The 19,198-nt window shown below is 33.2% G+C and overlaps 1 protein-coding gene across 2 annotated transcripts in view; it reads right to left on the reverse strand.

Annotated features, from left to right (window-relative positions):
- Positions 1–19,198, reverse strand: part of LOC126878688 (synaptojanin-1) — a 55,715-nt gene that overhangs the window by 31,933 nt on the left and 4,584 nt on the right. Inside the window, exons 2-6 of one of the 2 annotated variants that reach the window (XM_050641549.1) lie at positions 18,958–19,184; positions 13,362–13,492; positions 6,376–6,540; positions 6,175–6,319; positions 1,771–1,944 (exon numbers count right to left, since the gene is read on the reverse strand). In XM_050641549.1, the coding sequence (XP_050497506.1) occupies positions 1,771–1,944; positions 6,175–6,319; positions 6,376–6,540; positions 13,362–13,492; positions 18,958–19,184 (842 nt within the window). Of the gene's footprint in view, positions 1–1,770; positions 1,945–6,174; positions 6,320–6,375; positions 6,541–13,361; positions 13,493–18,957; positions 19,185–19,198 lie in introns of those variants that run through there. The other variant, XM_050641550.1, reaches the window with a different exon arrangement.

Raw genomic sequence — 19,198 nt, forward strand, 5'->3', positions numbered from 1 at the left:
GAAGAAATTTTGGTGGAAATCAACTTGTGTGAATCGAACACCGCTGTCCTGCGCGTAGCACCAAAAATTAATGTTTATTTAAAAAATTTCCTGACGCCGTGGTAACTAATCGATTTTAATTTTGAAAATTGAATATGAAAGGTACAGTACACTTCTATAAGCATAAAAAATTTTAACTTGCTATCTGCTTTATTTTCAGTCCTGTAACATTTTGAAAAAATTAATTTTTTTTGCGAAAGCTGGATTGCAAAATTTATTTTGCAAAATCTATTAAACCGATCTTAAAGAAATTTACAGTATTTTTTTACTGTATCATAAAGTTTTTCTGGGTGAAATATGAAGGTCCTAAGTGTAGCATAAATGGTTAAAAAACGTAAAATGCGAATACTTGTTTTTGTATGATTTTTTCGCAATTATTGCTATTTTGCAACTAGGGTGACTATTTTTTAAATTTTTAACTAATTTTATATTGTAGGAAATTTAAATACGCAACTTTTATGTCAGTACAACTTTTCTCGGAAGTGAATACTTTTAAAGTTATAATCAAAAAACGAAGAAAAAAATCGAATTTTTCCTTCAATTTTTGACATTTTGATTATTTAAACAATGTTCCGGACCTTCCTGAGAGGGAGGATAGCTCAAATATTATTATTTGATTTATTTTCAAGCAATTTCTGCAAAAAAATTTGAGTCACCTCTCAACGTCCATCTCAAAACGGATCCGCCCTGGACTAAAAAGTTATATATATTATTTGTAAGGATAAAAACGTAGGTTGTGCATTGCTTCGAGCAAGACTCGCATAACCTACATAAATGTACTGGGTAAATGATAGCGTATTGCATAATCGAAACCCATAAAAAAAGGAAGAAGAAGCAAATTTATATTGGAATCAAACAACATCAGTTTTAGTAGATGGTGTGGAATCACAGGCTCTTAATATTAAAAGAGGAGTACGGCAGTCTCCTCAAGTGTTGTCTCAATGACGAGACAACACTATACACTTTATGCTTCGCTGATGACCAAATTCTGATTGCTCAGAATCGTGACGACTTGAGTTACATGACACGGAAGCTAATAGAAGAATATAACAAATGGGGTCTCGAAGCCAACATTAAGAAAACTAAAGCCATGTGTATTGGAGGGATCGAGCGAGCAGTCCATTACATTAGACGATGGGGTAGATGAAGATAAATTAAGATGGTACACTCGATGCTGCTATAAAAGACAGAAACATAAAGGGTAGAAAAGCCATATCTTTGATAAACGGCATTCTGTGGGACTAAACGATATCTAAAGCGAACAAACAGCTCATATACAATACCATACTTAAAAGTGTAATCACATATATGGCAGTGAAGTTTGGTCAATGAAACAAAGAAAAGAGGAAATGTTACTAGGAACAGAAATGGATTTCTGTAGAAGAGCAGCAGGCAAATCAAGAAGAGATCGGATCACACATACAATAATTGATGACATAAAAACAAAACAACTCATATGGTACGGCCATGTACAGAGAAAGTTAGATGATAGGAACCCTAAACAGATTTTGACGTGGACACCACAAGGGAGAAGGAAAAGAGGAAGGCCGAGAAGAAGCTGGAGGGAGGGAATTGAAAAAGAACTAGAGGAAAGAGAAATCCCTCCAGGTCTATGGTTAAACAGTGAAGAATGGCGGTTAGGAGTCGGATAACGCTGTAAACCGATAGTAATAGTAGTATCTACTTATACTATAAAATGTATTTTATTATTAAAAAATAGGAAATACATACCTGAAATTCCTGACTTAGATTAGCTTCTCCTTCTTTACTACCTATTAAACTAGTCCCTAATAAATTTACAATGATCTGTTTTCCATATCGAGCTTTTATAGTAGTCATGTGCCTGTTAAACGCCGCTTTGGAAGTCTCATATCCCCTAGAAATTCTTACTTTATGAGATCCTACCTGCAACATTTACAATGTATTACTTTTAAATGCAATACTTTTACCTTTTATACAGGGTGTAACAAAAAGGCAGGTCATAAAATAAATCACATATTCTGGAACCATAAATAGTTCGATTTTAACCTAACTTACCTTAGTACAAATGTGCACATAAAAAAGTTACAGCCCTATGAAATTACAAAATAGAAATCCATTTTTTTCCAATATATCGAAAACTATTATAGATTTTTTATTGAAAATGTACATATGGCATTATTATGTCAGGAACATCTTAAAAAAATAACAGTTAAATTTGTGCACCCCATAAAAATTTAATGGGGATTTTGTTCCGTTAAACCCCCAAATGTTTGTATACGTTCCATATAAATTATTATTGTGGTATCATTGGTTAAACGGGATGTAAGGGATAGTGACGCGCAATACATAGCCTCTCCTATTCAAATTTCAACCTCACCTGCCCGTGAGATGATCTCGATCATGATCATCCGGTACATCCTGCTAGATAACAAACGAGGCGCTGACGTCCCGAGCGATTGCCGGTATAAGCAATCCCCCCACTTACTGGCCAACGGCTCCGGGCGGATGAGCTGATAAGTGGAAGGGCACCTTTTTGTCCTGAGATTGATAAATCGGTCTCGAAGGCGGATGAACCTATTAAGCATAAAGATGCAGAAGGCACCGGGGAACTACTGCATTAAAAACTCGGAGAGTACCCCTAGTACAATTAGCATGACTACGACAAATCATAGAAACGATAATACTGATCATGGAACTCGGATACCAAGATCCGGCAGAGAAGGACAATCACAAGACGGCAAGGCCTTCTCGGTCGCCAGCAGAAGAAATCCTTGCCAATATAGTGTAAAGATAAACCTCACGATCTGCACATGGAACGTTAAAACATTATACGAGGCAGGTAAGACTCATAATGCAATCAAGGAGATGGATAGACTATCAGCAGACATAATGGGAATAAGTGAAATGAGATGGACGAACTCTGGGCAATGTAAAATTAATGATCATCACATATATTATTCAGGTAACCCTAATGGAAGACACGAAAATGGGGTAGGTATAATCTTCAATCAAGAAACTGCCAGACATGTCAAAAATTTTGTACCTATACCGGAAAGAATACTCCTCCTTCAACTAAATACCTACCCAATTACAACTAACATTATCCAGGTATATGCCCCTACAGCTGACAAAATGGACGAGATAAGTGAAGAATTTGTTGCAGAAGAAGAGTTTGTGATTACTAACACTTACTTCAAACTCCCTTCCGATATACATGGAAATCACCTCAAGACACTCCAGGCCGCATAGTGGGAAATCAAATAGATTACATCATGATTAATAAAAGATTCCGTAACAGCATAACATCAGTCAAGACATACCCAGGAGCTGATATCAAGTCAGACCATAACCCACTGATTGGCAAAATTAAGCTCAGGCTAAAGAAGGTTAGACGTAGTGTAAATCCAAAATTCGACATCAGGCTATTAAAAGACCAAAACACAGAACAGAGTGTAAAATGGTATATACAGAACAACTTGAATACCGTTATTCAATCGGATGTAATGGACCAGGAGATAGCAAAGTTGCATAGAGTTTTACAAGACATACGTGAGAAATTTCTCAAACCACCAAAAATAAAGAAGAAATCGTGGATGACAAACGAGATTTTAGATATGATGGAAGAGAGGCGAAAATCCAAAGATCAGGACATGTCATTATACAAAAGAATAGATAAAGAGATCAAAAAAGCAATTAGAATAGCTAAGGATACACGACTAAGAGAACAGTGTGCGGAAATCCAGCAATTGCAACATAAACACGATTCATTCAATATGCACAAAAAAGTTAAAGAAGCTGCAGGCTTATACAAACCTAGAAGAGTTGGGTGTTTGGCAGATAACCAAGGCAAACCACTGTTAAGTGTGGAAGAAAAACTAGACATGTAGAAGAAATATGTGGAAGTAACTTTTGCAGATGAAAGGCAGAATACCATTGAAGACACTGAATGCCAAACAGGACCCCCGATTACCATTGAAGAAGTCACGTCAGCTATTAAAACAACTAAAGATGATAAAGCTGTAGGGCCTAACCAGTTTTATGTAGAATTCCTAAAACTTATGGATGAACAAGGAATAAAATGGATAACAACTGTATTCAACAAAATATACGTAACTAGAAAAATACCCCAAAGCTGGTTAAAGTCGACCTTCATAACTTTACCCAAAAAAGTAAATGCCAAAACATGTGAAGACTACAGAACAATTAGCCTAATGAGCCACTTACTCAAAACGTTTCTGAAAGTGATATACGGCAGAATATATAAAAAATGCGAAGAACAGATGTTATGGACGCAGTTTGGATTCCGCGAAGCCTTAGGCACCCGAGAGGCTCTATTCGCTGTCCAAGTGCTTATGCAAAGATGCAGGGATGTTGACTGTGATGTGTATATTTGTTTTATCGACTACAAAAAGGCGTTTGATAGAGTAAAACATGATAAACTCATAAACATCTTGAAAGAAGCGGGAGTAGATGATAGAGACTTGAGAATCATATATAATTTGTATTACAACCAAACTGCCAATATTAAAGTGGATGACCAATTGACAGAGGCAGTCTCCATAGATAGAGGAGTGAGGCAAGGATGCATCCTGTCCCCGGTGCTGTTTAATATATACTCTGAATGTATATTCGAGCAAGCGCTGGGAGAACTACAGGAAGGCGTATTAGTCAACGGAGTGCGTCTGAACAACATTGGATATGCCGACGACGCTGTAGTTTTTGCAGACAGTCTAGATGGTTTGCAAATAATAATTTCGCGCATATCAGATATAAGTAGAGAATACGGACTTGATCTCAATACGAAAAAAACAAAGTACATGGTAGTCAGTAAGCGAGGAAAAATTAAAAACACAGCTTTTGGTTAACCAACAACTAATTGACAGGGTCGACAGCTACACATACCTTGGTACCAACATAAACAGCCAGTGGGACCACTCAAGTGAAATAAAACAACGCATAGGAAAAGCGAGATCAGCGTTCATAATGATGAAGTCTCTTTTCAGAAGCCACGATTTGCCTCTTGCTACCAAAATCTCTATCATCAGATGCTATGTATTTTCTACGTTATTATACGGAGTAGAGGCCTGGACACTTTCCGAGGCTTCTTTGAGAAAACTCGAGGCATTCGAGATGTGGTGTTACATGGCGCATTTTGAGAATTTCGTGGGTGGATAGTGTGACTAATGTTGAGGTTCTACGTAGAATAGGCAAGGAATGCGAGATTATTAACACAATCAAATAGCGCAAACTAGAATATCTTGGCCATGTTATGAGGAATGAACAGAGATATGGCTTGTTGCAACTCATTCTTCAAGGCAAGGCATTTGGAAAGAGAGGACCAGGGAGAAGAAGAATATCTTGGCTTCAAAACCTGAGAAAGTGGTTTAATACATCGAAAACCGGACTATTCAGAATAGCAGCAAGCAAAGTTAGGATAGCCATGCTGATCGCCAACATCCGGAACGGATAGGCACCTTAAGAAGAAGAAATTAGTTAAACAAAATGTTTTTAAAACGTTTTTAATCCTTAGTACTTTTTCGATAAGTAGTTTTATCGAGACCAAACTGGTAAGACCAGTTTTTATCGAGATATTTTGAACGTTTGTAAAAGCCACCACATATTTTTTGTAAATGGTTAAGTAAGATTATATAGACCTGGTAATAATATGAAAATTTATTTATAATTTACATTTTGTAAGGTATTCAGAAATTTTGAAATAAATTAAGAAAGAAGCCGCATCTTGATAAAAAATGGCTAAGAGACATAAAAGTTAATGGTACCACACTAATAATTTAATTGGAACGACACAAACTTTTGGGTGGGGGGGGGAGGGAGGAGTGAGGTTAAGGGAACAAAACCACCATAAAATTTTTATTGGATGCACAAATTTTACTATTATGTTGTTCCTGTCATAATAAAGCCACATGTCCATTTTCAATATCAAATCTGTAACAGTTTTCAATATATTGGAAAAAATCAATTTGCATTTTGTAACTTCAAAGGGCTGTAACTTTTTTTATGTGCACATTTGTACTAAGGTAAGTTAGGTTCAATCGAACTATTTTTCGATTCATAAATTGTATCACATAATATGCGATTCACATATTATGTGATATAATTTATGACCTACCTGTTTGTATTATTTGGACTTACCTGTACTCCCGGTTGTTCCCAAAACAAAGGAACAGAGCCTCTTGTTTGAATATATGATGAAATTTCATTATCCAAAAATATCACCTGTTCAGTCTCAACAAAATTAGCTACATGTCCCTCATCATTCGTACCCCTAACATTAAATCTAAAATATTGACATATTAGAAATTATACGGGCTTCCACACGGTTTAAAACCTTACCTCGTTCCTGCTCTTTCACAGCTTAATCTAGAAATGATAGCAGCCAATGCAATCTTAGTACCTACATATACGGTTCTCATTTCAACTGAACCACACATTGCTTTGACTAGCCAACTATTACAGTCTACACCAAATCTCACTAAATGTACATGTAACATGCGATTCCTACAAAAAGTATCAATGTAAGTCACATTTTGATGTACAGGGTGTTAGTAAATAAGTGCGAGAAACTTCAGGGGGTGATTCTGCATAAAAAATAATGAGTTATCCGCAAACACTTCGTTTTCCACTTACTTACAAACTGATAATTTACTTATTGCTTTGAAACCGGTTGAGATATGCAAATACACACATCGGAAAAGTCTAGGGATATTTTTATAACATAAGTAATAATATTAATAAAAATAAAGTCAAATTTTAATTTGATTTATTTTCAATTTAATATTTATATAAATATTTATATTAAATAGTTATCGTTTAATTTCAATTGGATTTATAGGGTTGCTAATCCTGTAGATTTTTCTGAGTAAAATATAACGTCAAAAGTGCTATTTGACAAAGCTTTTTACAGGAGAGGAAAAAATATGTTTTATACTGCAGTAAATATGCTGCTAGTTTCGATTTTGTTCATGTTGTAAAGTTCTTGTTTACTTAGTGCATTGAAAATATTGTTTTTTTTATCATGGAACGACGTCATTTAACTTTGGTTGAGATAAATAGGGATAAATAATAGTAGGCCTTCTTCAATGTGGCATGCGGCAAACTAATGTAGCTGAGCGCATGGGAGTCTCCCACAAGTCAATAGGGATGTTCACTAATTTTTAAATATAGTTAAATTCAATAGATTATAAGGTATATAAAAACGTAACAATCATAAAACTGTTTAAAAATGTATATTTTTTAAGATAAATGAGTTCATAATGTTGATTTTCTTGGAGGCTAGAAAAACGGTACCCTGCAGCGAGGCTACGGTCTGTGACGTCAGCAGTCGTATCGTCTTTGATCGACGACTAGTTTTGTATACTTATTTACGAAGTGTATTTGAACGTGTGCAGTTCTTTACGTATTTAATTAGTAAAAATGAAACCAAATAAGTGGTGTTTTGTTCCTTGGTGTGTAAATACATCTAAAAATAATTCTGACAAGATTTTTATTACAGTTTCAGCTAATTTAAATCGTAAAAAGAACGGAAAAAAGAAGTATATGTATCAATAAAAACCAAGCTTTTCTCTTGCGAAGATCACTTCTTTATTGTAAGTTATGGGTCTTTCCTAAATAAATGGATTTTTAAATTAAGTACTCATTTTTACCCAATTCTATGATATTATGTTTTAGATTTAAGTTAGCTTGGTTATAAAAAAAATAAATTATAAAAATTCTTAATACATACAGTCGAAAACTTCGTATTTTGGACTTCTAAATATCTGTTTCTCAATATCCAGGCAAAGAAATGGGTTAGCAAGAAAATTTTTACAAAAATAAAATGTACCTATACAGTTTATGATCTTTCAATTTGTCTGGAGGTTTAAAAAACTTGGTGTCCATAACACAGTAATAAAGTAGGTACCTATTTATTATCGACAGACCCTATAAACTAGACATCATTTAAATTAGTAGGGCAAAATCTATGCAAATGCTATTTAAATGCATTAATTTTTTCGAATCTTGAGAAAACTAGTACATATTTTTGAATAATTTGAACGCAGAATTAAAGATTACATTATTAGAATAAACAAAAAGTTTCCTTTGAATGAAATATTTGAAATTAAAAATCACACTAAATTTTCTCTTTTTTTTCACCCCTGTACCTTATTAAAATAAACATTCCGCTACTCTGTGGTTGATTTATTTCTTTACAAGATGACAAGAAATCAGACACCATTGTTACATGTACAGTACGTAGGTTAAGCGAATCAGCTATTTTAAAACCTTTCATTTTATTTATTTATTTGTACCACCCAAAATATGTCCTTAGAAACAGTCTATCCACTTTAAACTAAGAAATTCACCATAAAACTCCACGTTAGCCCTGATAAAACAATAGGAGAACAAAATAAAATGACCTGAACTAACGTCACACAGGTACCCAAAGAGAAAGAATACTGTGGACATGGCGCGCGCTGGAGTATACGTATACGAGTACGACTAGTGACGTCAGAAGCGTTTTCTTGAAATTTAAAATATTGTTTGATTTCTAATGAAGTTTTTTCATAGAAATGCTTTTTTAATTTTCTTAATATTTTAGACAATTATTCCTAGGGTGTTTCTTAATCGTTTTACATGTTTAAAATGACTATTAATTTTTTGTGAACATCCCTATTGTGGTGGCGCTTTTGTGACACTGGAAGTCCAGTCGAACGTCATATAGGACAAGAGCGTGCGACAGCTACAGCTCAAGACCGATTTTTAGTGTTCACAGACAGGAGACAACCAACAATTTCAGCACCTACATTGGTTAACGACTTGCAGCGCGCACACCAGTTAGCCATAGACCGTGATAATGTAAGAAATCGTCTCCATGAAGCCAATCTCCACAATCGAAGACCATTGAGATGTACACCTATCTCTAGAGGCAATAGCGCTGCAAGATTAGAGTGGTGTCGAGAATATCAAAACTGCAAATGATTGGGCTACAGTTTTATTCTGTATAGAGATTATAGATTTGGATTTCATCCAGATTCTCGTCAAGTAAGAGCGTGGAAACGATTTGGAACTGTAAAACACTTAAGACATGTTCATATACAGAGGTGGTACAATAATGGTATGGAGTGGAATAGTAGTCGGTGGCAGAATGGACTTCATTTTCATACAAGGAAGCGGTTTTGGAAACCGCTTCCTTATAGCTAAGCAATCCTCGACAACATTCTACAACACTATCGTTTGTCTGTTTGCTGATGCGGCTGATAAAACTTCCACCTCATGCATGATAATGCTGGTCCACATGTTACACACCTGTGATAGACTGGTTTACCAACGAAGGTATTGATGTTTTACCTTGGCCAGCACAATCTCCCGACCTGAATCCCATCGAGCATGTATAGGACATGCTTCAACGAACAATTTCTCCACATATGGGTAAATACACGCCGTCTCTTTTCTGAGAGCAAATGTACCTCAACAGAATATCCACAATCTCATTTTGTCTATGAAAGATAGATATAGAGCTGTTATAAACCAGGGTGGACGCCATACTTTGTATTAATTTTGATATTTTTATTACAACCCTATTTTGTGATGACCTATTTTTTTCGATATTCTCGATATTTTTGACATTTTAGCATATTATGTTGTATATTAATACTAATCACTACATATCGATTATTATTTATTAAAAACAATTAAAGAAAATATCTCTTTTCTATGACTTTCCGATGTGTGTATACTAAATTTACAATCACGATGCAGTAGAAATAAACAAACCAAGACACGTTAAATGCTACTAGGAGCACTCATGAATCATAATTTACTATGTATAAACTTTGGAAATTATGATTTGGGATTTACAATGTATATACTGTTATGATCTGCTTTCTATTACTTTTATATTAATTAGTATTTATTTGATTAATTATTTAATTGTCGCAAATCATACATAAAAAATATTAAGAAAAAAATCTCAGGGTGCCTTTTGTCATAAAAAATTTAATTAAATTCTCTTAGGTTATACTTATCCTCTCTCGTGGCTTCAGTATCTCTTAGTTGATCCTTATCGGGATAAAATAGGAAAAGGAAATAAATAGAAATACCATAAATAAACACATACAAATACCTTTATTATCAAAAGCAATGCTCTGTAAATTTATCAATTAAATCCTGTGGACATAACTGTCCAAAAGAAACTTTTACCATATAAATTAAACTAATTCAAACAAATATTTATCGCTTTGTTCTTGATATCATTAATAAAAAAAAGCTAAAGAAACAAATTTGGTATTCGCAAAATTACTTATACTTCCTATTAAGTTTTTGAAATGTTGGAATCTTAAATTCATATGCTTTTACGTAAAAAAAATTAACTTCTGATTATAAAGAAAATCTATCACATAGGTTATTGACTGACCTTTTTGATTCACACACAATGATGTCTCCTCTTGCCCCAAACAGCTCCTCCTTGTTGATTATGTTAGGCTACCAATCAAAGCCCTCTCCGTTCTCAGCAAACAATCCAGCAGGATAGCAGCAACTATTTCTCCAAAACACAAGCCAGGCCTCTTTTTGCCAGTACTCGTTCAATAAACTCCAAAACTCTCTCCTCTCTTTCTCTCAACAATAATCTCCTGAGACCCAAGTATCTTTTTTACTTGGTGTCACAAATAATTTTAATAACGATAATTCTTGTAACTTACTCTCTTGGACTTTACAGAATCAAAGAGGTATTTCTTCTCGATTTGATTTGTCTCTCGTTCCACTTTTCAGCTACTCTCACTATCAAAACAACCACTAGTACTTGCTTCTAAACTACTCACGAAAACTTTTGACTGCTCTTCTCGGATGCCGGTAACACAATCATCTTTCTTTTCCAAACTGTCTCAACATTCCAACCTCTCTTTCCCCCTTCCAAATTGCCAAGCCAATCAGACACATTTCTCTTTTCCATTCGAAAAACCCAGCCATTCTTTCAAACAATCCTTAAAATTAAAATTCCAAATCTCTCTACCTTTAATTTTCTAAAAACTAATAATTAGTTACCTGTGGTTTTACCTTTCCCGTAATAACAAAACAATCTTTTTAAATTATAATCCTAAACAAATGTTCCTTTCACTTTACTTATTTACAAATGTCTTTAATTCTTCATGGAAAAACTCATTAAGGAGCAACCTACTATGTGACAGCTAACTTCTAATGAATATTTACAAATCAATATACAGGGTGTATCAAATTTATGTGCCCGCGTTATATTAAAAAAATTAAATTTTTATTCTATCTTTGATTGCCAAATTGATACACAAGAATACATTGTAAATTATGATTCGGGAGTGCTCCTAGTAGCATTTAACGTGTCTTGGTTTGTTTATTTCTACTGCATCTTGACTGTAAATTTAGTATATTTAGTGGGTTTTAGTTGATAGAGATTGCGAGTATATTTATCATTGACGAGCACAACAATAATGGTCTGAATTTTTAAAGTAAAACATAGTATGCCACTAAAACAAATGAAAAGCCACTAAAACAATGAAAATGTTGGAAACAACGGAGAACATGAGTATCAAACGGCCGAATTAGAAATACCCCCACCAAGCATGGAAGAAATTAAGCATGCCATAAAAACGCTTAAAAACGATAAATCCTCTGTTCTGGACAATATTGATGCCGAGCTAATTAAAACAGGCGGTCATGAACTCATAAGTAAAATCCATCAATTAATAGAACAAGAAATGATGCCGAAAGAATGGTGTGGTAGTATTATTGTACCAATACACAAGAAAGGAGAAAAGGAATCATGCATGAATTACCGAGGAATCTCACTAATCAACACTACGTCTAAAATATTGGCTTCGATATTATTAAAAAGATTAGTACCATACGCCGAAGAAATAATTGGTGACTACCAGTGTGGTTTCAGGCCGGGCAGATCGACTGTTGATCAAATATTTACAATAAGACAAATGCTTGAAAAGTATTGGGAATATAATCAGGACGTTCATCAGATCTTTATAGACTTCAAACAGGCTTATGATTCAATTAATCGTGCAACATTATGGAAGGCAATGATCGAGCTTGGCGTACCAAAGAAACTAGCTGCGGTAACACAAATGTGTGTAAGTAACTCCTTTGCACAAGTTAGAATAGGGGGAAAAATATCAAATGCTTTCTGCGTAAATTCTGGACTAAGACAGGGAGACCCGTTGTCCCCATTGTTGTTTAACCTGGCCTTAGAATATGTCATGCGAAAAATGTATCCAAAACTCAAACCAGACATAACTGCTCGGGGAGCAAAAATCATACTCGCCTTTGCCGATGACGTAGACGCAGTAGCACAATCAACATTAGAAATTAAGGATATTTTCTCGAGCTTTAAAGAAGCTGCATTAAACATCGGTCTAAAAATAAATGAAGACAAACCAAAATACATTGTCGTCTAAAAACAAGAACGATGCCGAATAAGGCAAAATATTACTATAAACGATCATAACTTCGAAGTGGTTAAAGAATTTAAATATCTAAGAGCAACAATCACAAATGACAACAAATTAGAGCGAGAAGTTGAAACGCGAATAATGGCAGGAAACAGATCTTTCTTTGCAATGAAACATCTAATGAAGTCAAAACTTCTTTCACGAGGTGCAAAAAGCCAGATATATAAGACCATAATACGACCAGCAGTCGCGTATGGAAGCGAAACATGGACGCTAACAAAAAGAAAAGTAAATAAATTGCTGGTGTGGGAACGTAAAATCCTTCGAATGATATATGGCCCTTGCAGAGACAGCGTGACAAACGAATGGACGCGCAGATACAATAACGAGCTAGAGTCTCTATTCGGAAAAGAAAATCTAGTCAGATATATAAAGGCTAATAATAGACTCAGATGGGCAGGGCATGTGATACGCAGTAACGACAATCGCCTTATAAACAATGTGTTCTGGGAAAGGCCAGATGGAAGAAGGTCTGTAAGGCGGCCTAGAAAAAGGTGGAAAGATGCAGTCAAAGAAGATCTAGAGAAAATGGGAATGCGACAATGGGAAATAGTGGCACAGGACTGACAAACATGGAAAGAAATAGTAAACGCCGCAAAGACTCACGAAGAGTTGTAGCGCCATTGATGATGATGATGATAGTATGCCACTAAGATATTTCAAATTAAAAATTATTTTGAAATTCCTCGTTTAATTTGTGACAAACAAACTTTCTTGTCTTTTTTACATAATATGGTGCGCCGTTTTTATGCAAAAAAATAAAACATCTTTGCGCATATTTTTCATTCATTTCATTCATTTTAGATAGAAAAGGGAAGTTAAATGAAGAATTATGTAACAGGTACTAACCAAAAGAATCTGTGATCTGTAGTAGATGTCTTACTTCTTCTCTGTGCACACAAAGTGAGATCTAGAGGAGAACCTCCAGGAGCACATGGATGTGAGAAGTAGAATGTACCAGAATTAAGTAGTTTTCTTACCTAAAAAAAGGAAGAGTTGGGCAATTGCCACTGTGACGGGAGAATTTTAAATTCTCCTGTGACAGTTTGACTCCGATACGTCCAAAGGTGGGAAACTATCAATATAATGTAAACTTATAGGTTTCTATTGATAATTTCCCACCTCTACTAGTTTCATCTCTTTTTATTTCACAACGTAATATGTTTTTCATCTTTCCCGTCATTAGTGAACTCATCACTGTATATACACTTTTTAAGATTTTTATTCATGCATTTATTTCTTGTTCTCCTCTTATAAATCAATATCTTCTTCCATTTATTTGTCAGTATTTGGCATAATTTTTTAAATGTTATTAATCCATACACATATTCATTATAATTTGATGACAAATAACATTGATACTGTATTTGAAAATTAACATATGTTGCATAAAAATAGACTTATCTATTTAGTGTTAACTCATTAATAATATAATCTCCTTATCATAATATGTAACAATTAATCTTTACCAGGTCCACTGAAAATTGGTTAGATATGTATATAAAATAAAATCTTTCAAAATGTGTTGAATATTAAACAATTTATAATTTTTTACATTGATACTTCAAAAAATTGAATAACTGATATACATATATGTGAGGATAAAATCTTAGTGTTTTGGGATGTTTATCAAAAATTATGAATGGTTTACAAAAAGTATAGTAAAATATGTTTCTAGTTTCTAAAACTTTTCTTCCTCTACTATGACGTGTCATACAAAGTATATGAGGATGGCAGCGAGGAGGAGAAAATACAGAAACAGATAATGCTTGCTAATAAAGCATACGTCTCTCTGTAGCAGGTGTTTGGACCCAAAGACATCCATATGGAAGTAAAGTTTAGAGCAGGGGTCACCAATTAGTTTCCCTGAGCCTGAGGGTCCGCTTTGAAAACCTATGACACTTCCGGGGTCCGGATTTATGCTGCCAGTGTCTGACTGTTCTGATTCGGTTTCTTTGTGGATCCTTGTTAAAAAATATCCCCTATAAACAAATCAGAAGGGTGCCGGGCGAAATTTTGGGGCAGAAATTGTTTAATATTTTTTTTAACAAATTCAAAACATCACCTTTTTTGCCCGCGAAAATATGTTTTCAAGCATCGCAAATGCATATTTTCACATTTTTCAGATTTTAAATCGCTTATAACTCGAAAATTATCAACTTTTCAGAAATATGACAAGAGACCTTCATTGTTTATAATTACCCAAGAAACCTAAAAATACATTTTTCGAGGCAAAACAGTAATTTTTAATTTGCTTAAAAAATTGTTTCACCCGGCACCCTTCTGATTTGTTTAAAGGGGACATTTTTGAACAGGAATCCTCAAAGAAATCGAGTCAGAAACATTTTTCATACGAAACTGGCCTCACACATGGACTAATATGGAAAGGAAAACTAATATTATCTGATTGTTTTTTGGTTACTGTATACTTTTCTGTAAGTTTTCCTGGTACAATAAATAAAATATAAATTTATTGTGTATTGTTTTGATGTTATTATCAGTATATTTTGAAAACAGCAGTATTGTAAATTGTTACTGAGAATATTTTAAAAATTAGGAATTTATATTTTGAATGTTAATGAAGTTTTTAGACATCTTCAATTTTGTAGAAAGGAAACTGAGGAATTTAAAATAAATAATCATAGTACAAAATGCTAATTAACATGTTATCTTTTCTACATTAGTTTCAATACAAGGTGTTTGTTGCAAACTTATTAAATCTGAAAATTATTTTAATTAAATGCACATCTAGACTAGATTGCAAAATTGCATCTGTAAAAATATTAGTACAAATGGATGTTGAGAGGTGACTCAAATTTTTTTGCAGAAATTGCTTGAAAATAACTCAAATAATAATATTTGAGTTATCCTCCCTCTCAAAAAGGTCTGGAACATTGTTTAAATAATCAAAATGTCAAAAAATGAAAGAAAAATTCGATTTTTTTCTTTGTTTTATTGATTATAACTTTAAAAGTATTCACTTCCGAGAAAAGTTATACTAATATAAAAGTTACGTAATTAAATTTCCTACAATATAGAATTGGTTTAGAATTTAAAAAATAGTCATCCTTGTTGCAAAATAACAATACTTGCGAAAAAAACATACAAAAACAAGTATTCGCATTTTACGTTTTTCAACCATTTCTGCTACACTTAGGACCGTCATATTTCACTCAGAAAAACTTTATGATACAGTAAAACAGTATTGTAAATTTAATTAAGATCGGTTCAATAGATTTTGCAAAATAAATTTTGCAATCCAGCTTTCGCAAAAAAAATTTATTTTTTCAAAATGTTACAGGACTGAAAATAAAGCAGATAGCAAGTTGAAATTTTTTTTGCGTATAGAAGTGTACTGTACCTTTCATTTGCAATTTGCAAAATAAAAATCTATTAACTACTACGGTGTCAGGAATATTTTTACATAAACATTAATTATTGGTGCTACGCGTAGGACAGCGGATAGTTTGCTCTGATTGGGCATTCCAATGACCTTTAATAATGATTGATACATTTTAATTTTTATTACATTTCGATATAAATAAATAAATTTGTTTATTGCAAAATAAAAACACATACTCTATCTTTTGAAATAACACTTTTTTTAGCAAAAATTTTCTTTGTTCATATATTTTAACTTAGAGAATAAAAGTATAAATATAAAAATGTATTATTTTTAAACATACGCAATTATTTAAACAATATTTCACAAACAATAATAAAATTAGTTTGATTTTTGTGGAATTAAAATATTAAAATACAACAAAATAATATTTTGTTATAGAGTAAGAAAATAATATATTAGATAAAGATTGGAAGAAATTTTGGTGAAAATCAACTTGTGTGAATCGAACACCGCTGTCCTGCGCGTAGCACCAAAAATTAATTTTTATTTAAAAAATTTCCTGACGCCGTGGTAATTAATCGATTTTAATTTTTGAAAATGCAAATGAAAGGTACAGTACACTTCTATAAGCAAAAAAAAATCAACTTGCTATCTGCTTTATTTTCAGTCCTGCAACATTAAAAAAAAAGAATTTTTTTTGCGAAAGCTGGATTGCAAAATTTATTTTGCAAAATCTATTAAACCGATCCTAATGAAATTTACAGTGTTGTTTTACTATATCATAAAGTTTTTCTGGGTAAAATATGAAGGTCCTAAGTGTAGCGTAAATGGTTCAAAAACGTAAAATGCGAATACTTGTTTTTGTATGGATTTTTCGCAATTATTGCTATTTTGCAACAAGGGTCACTATTTTTTAAATTTTTAACCAATTCTGTATTGTAGGAAATTTAATTACGCAACCTTTTGTCAGTACAATTTTTCTCAGAAATGAATAGTTTTAAAAGTATAATCAAAAAACCAATAAAAAAATCGAATTTTTCCTTCATCTTTTGACATTTTGATTATTTAAACAATGTTCCGGACCATTTTGAGTGGGAGGATAACTGAAATATTATTATTTGAGTTATTTTCAAGCAATTTCTGCAAAAAAAATTAGTCACCTCTCAACGTCCATCTCAAAACAGATGCGTCCTGGACAAATCTGAAATGTACTCCTACTTAACATATAGTAGAGAGAAAATGAATATAAAAAATGTATATGACAATTTTATATTACAGCTTACTTAATTTCAAAATTAATGATTAGTAAGTATAACAATAAGGGATTCTTTACAAAATTAAATTTTCAGAGAGAAAAATGACATTTTTTTATGTACAACCCGTCTGAAGTTTGGAGTGAGTTTAGTGCAACTGAGTCTCATTAGGGAGTTGAGATATTCATCTGTTAAGCCAGATTTCTACTGATTTTTAATAAAGTTCATTCTTGATAAAGCGGCTTCGCACAAATAAGTTGAGCCAAACATAGTACACAATTTTATGGCCAAACATTTTCAAAATTGCCATATACTAGGTATATTCTGAATTTATTGACGGTCCACACAAAACTAGCTCACGGTCCGGATGCGGACCGTGGTCCACTAATTGGTGACCCCTGGTTTAGAGTATATAAAACCATCATATGATCAATAACAACATATGGCGTAGAAACATGGATAAAGACAGAAAAGACAATAAACCTTATTAATACTTTTTAAAGAAAGATATTAAGGAGGATATTGGTACCCATTTGCTACAATGGTATATCGATGGCTTAGTGTCAAAACCTCGTATCTCATTTTACAGAAAATTTTACATGAGCAACTTTAAACTGAATTTCTGCATACTCTAACCCAATATATATATAAAAAATGTATGTGTAATGATCTAAACATACTCAGAATAAAAAATATGTAAAGATAGTTTTTTTGTTTTAAGTTATAGTATGCAGAAATTAAGTTCAAAGTCTCTCCTGTAAGATTTTCTGTGAAATAAGATACGAGGTTTTCACACTAAGGGACCGTTCAAGTATTACGTAACGCAGGTTGGGGGGGGGGGGTCAAAAATCTTCAAAAATTGCGTTACGTAATAGTTAAACGTCCATTACAGTGCGTTACGTTAGGGGGGGAGGGGGGGTCAAAAATCTTCAAAAATCGCGTTACGTAATACTTGAACGCTCCCTAAGCTATCGATATGGAGAACAAGGTTCAACCACAAGTTGTATCAATATTACAAAGAACCCTGAATACAGGGTTGGCAGGTTTAAACCAACATGCTTAAAACCTTGGTTTAAACTTTAAACCACTGTATAAATCAACTCGGTTTTTAAGAAAAAAACCTGGTTTTTTTATTGAACCTCCAAACTGGTGTTTTTATTTAAAGTTTTTTATACAGCTGCCGCAAATGAAGAAAATTAAAATAAATAAATTCTATTTTTTACTTTCGAACTTAGCTATTTTGAATATGTTTTAACGTTTGAAGATGTTTTTTTGTTATTTTAATTTTTTGTGTGTGTAAATAAAAATAAAAGTTGTCTTAATCATTTTTTTTTCATTGTTTATTACTTACTATTATTTTATAAAATAATTTATTCATTTAGACTTATGATACTTTGTATCAAATAAACCTGGTTTAAACCAAATAAACCTGGTTTAAACAAAAAACCTATTTATTTTGGTTTTTTTGAAAAACCTTGGTTTTTTCCTTCCCTGCCTGAATAGCAAATTATGCAAAAATACAAAGATTGCGCTGGACATGTCACCTCATAAGAATGGAGGCATATTATGCCGGGGGAGACCAGGGCCCGACTTAGGCTGTAGCACCATAGAAGAGAGAAAGAGAAGTAACCTTAGTGGCTGAAAGACTTCAGTCGATGCCTTTTTATATTTGCTTTTATCAAAATTCCCTCTATTCTCTACTATTGCAACAATATAACAAAGCTGTACACAAATGACTCAAACTGGACAGATAATAGATGACTCATATACAAATCATACTTTTTATTAATATCAAAACAGTAAAATTGTTGTTCAACTGAATCAAAGTAATAGATTTGACACTTACCTCTGCAACCCTATCTTCATTCTGTGAGTAATGTAATGGTACAAACTGAGTTTGGGTAATGCGGAATATCTCAGAATCTCCCATTTTTCCCACAGAAAAACATCCTACTATCATAACCAAGTAAAGTGTTGTATTATCACTAGCATTTAGCTGAAGAACACCTAAACAGCCATAAGCATCTATGATTTTTGTATACTGCTTTTTTACAGCCTCTGTTTCTTGGACAGCTACAAAACATAAC

The sequence above is a fragment of the Diabrotica virgifera genome, chromosome 10 (assembly GCF_917563875.1).
Source record: "Diabrotica virgifera virgifera chromosome 10, PGI_DIABVI_V3a".
Classification (NCBI taxonomy): domain Eukaryota; kingdom Metazoa; phylum Arthropoda; class Insecta; order Coleoptera; family Chrysomelidae; genus Diabrotica; species Diabrotica virgifera.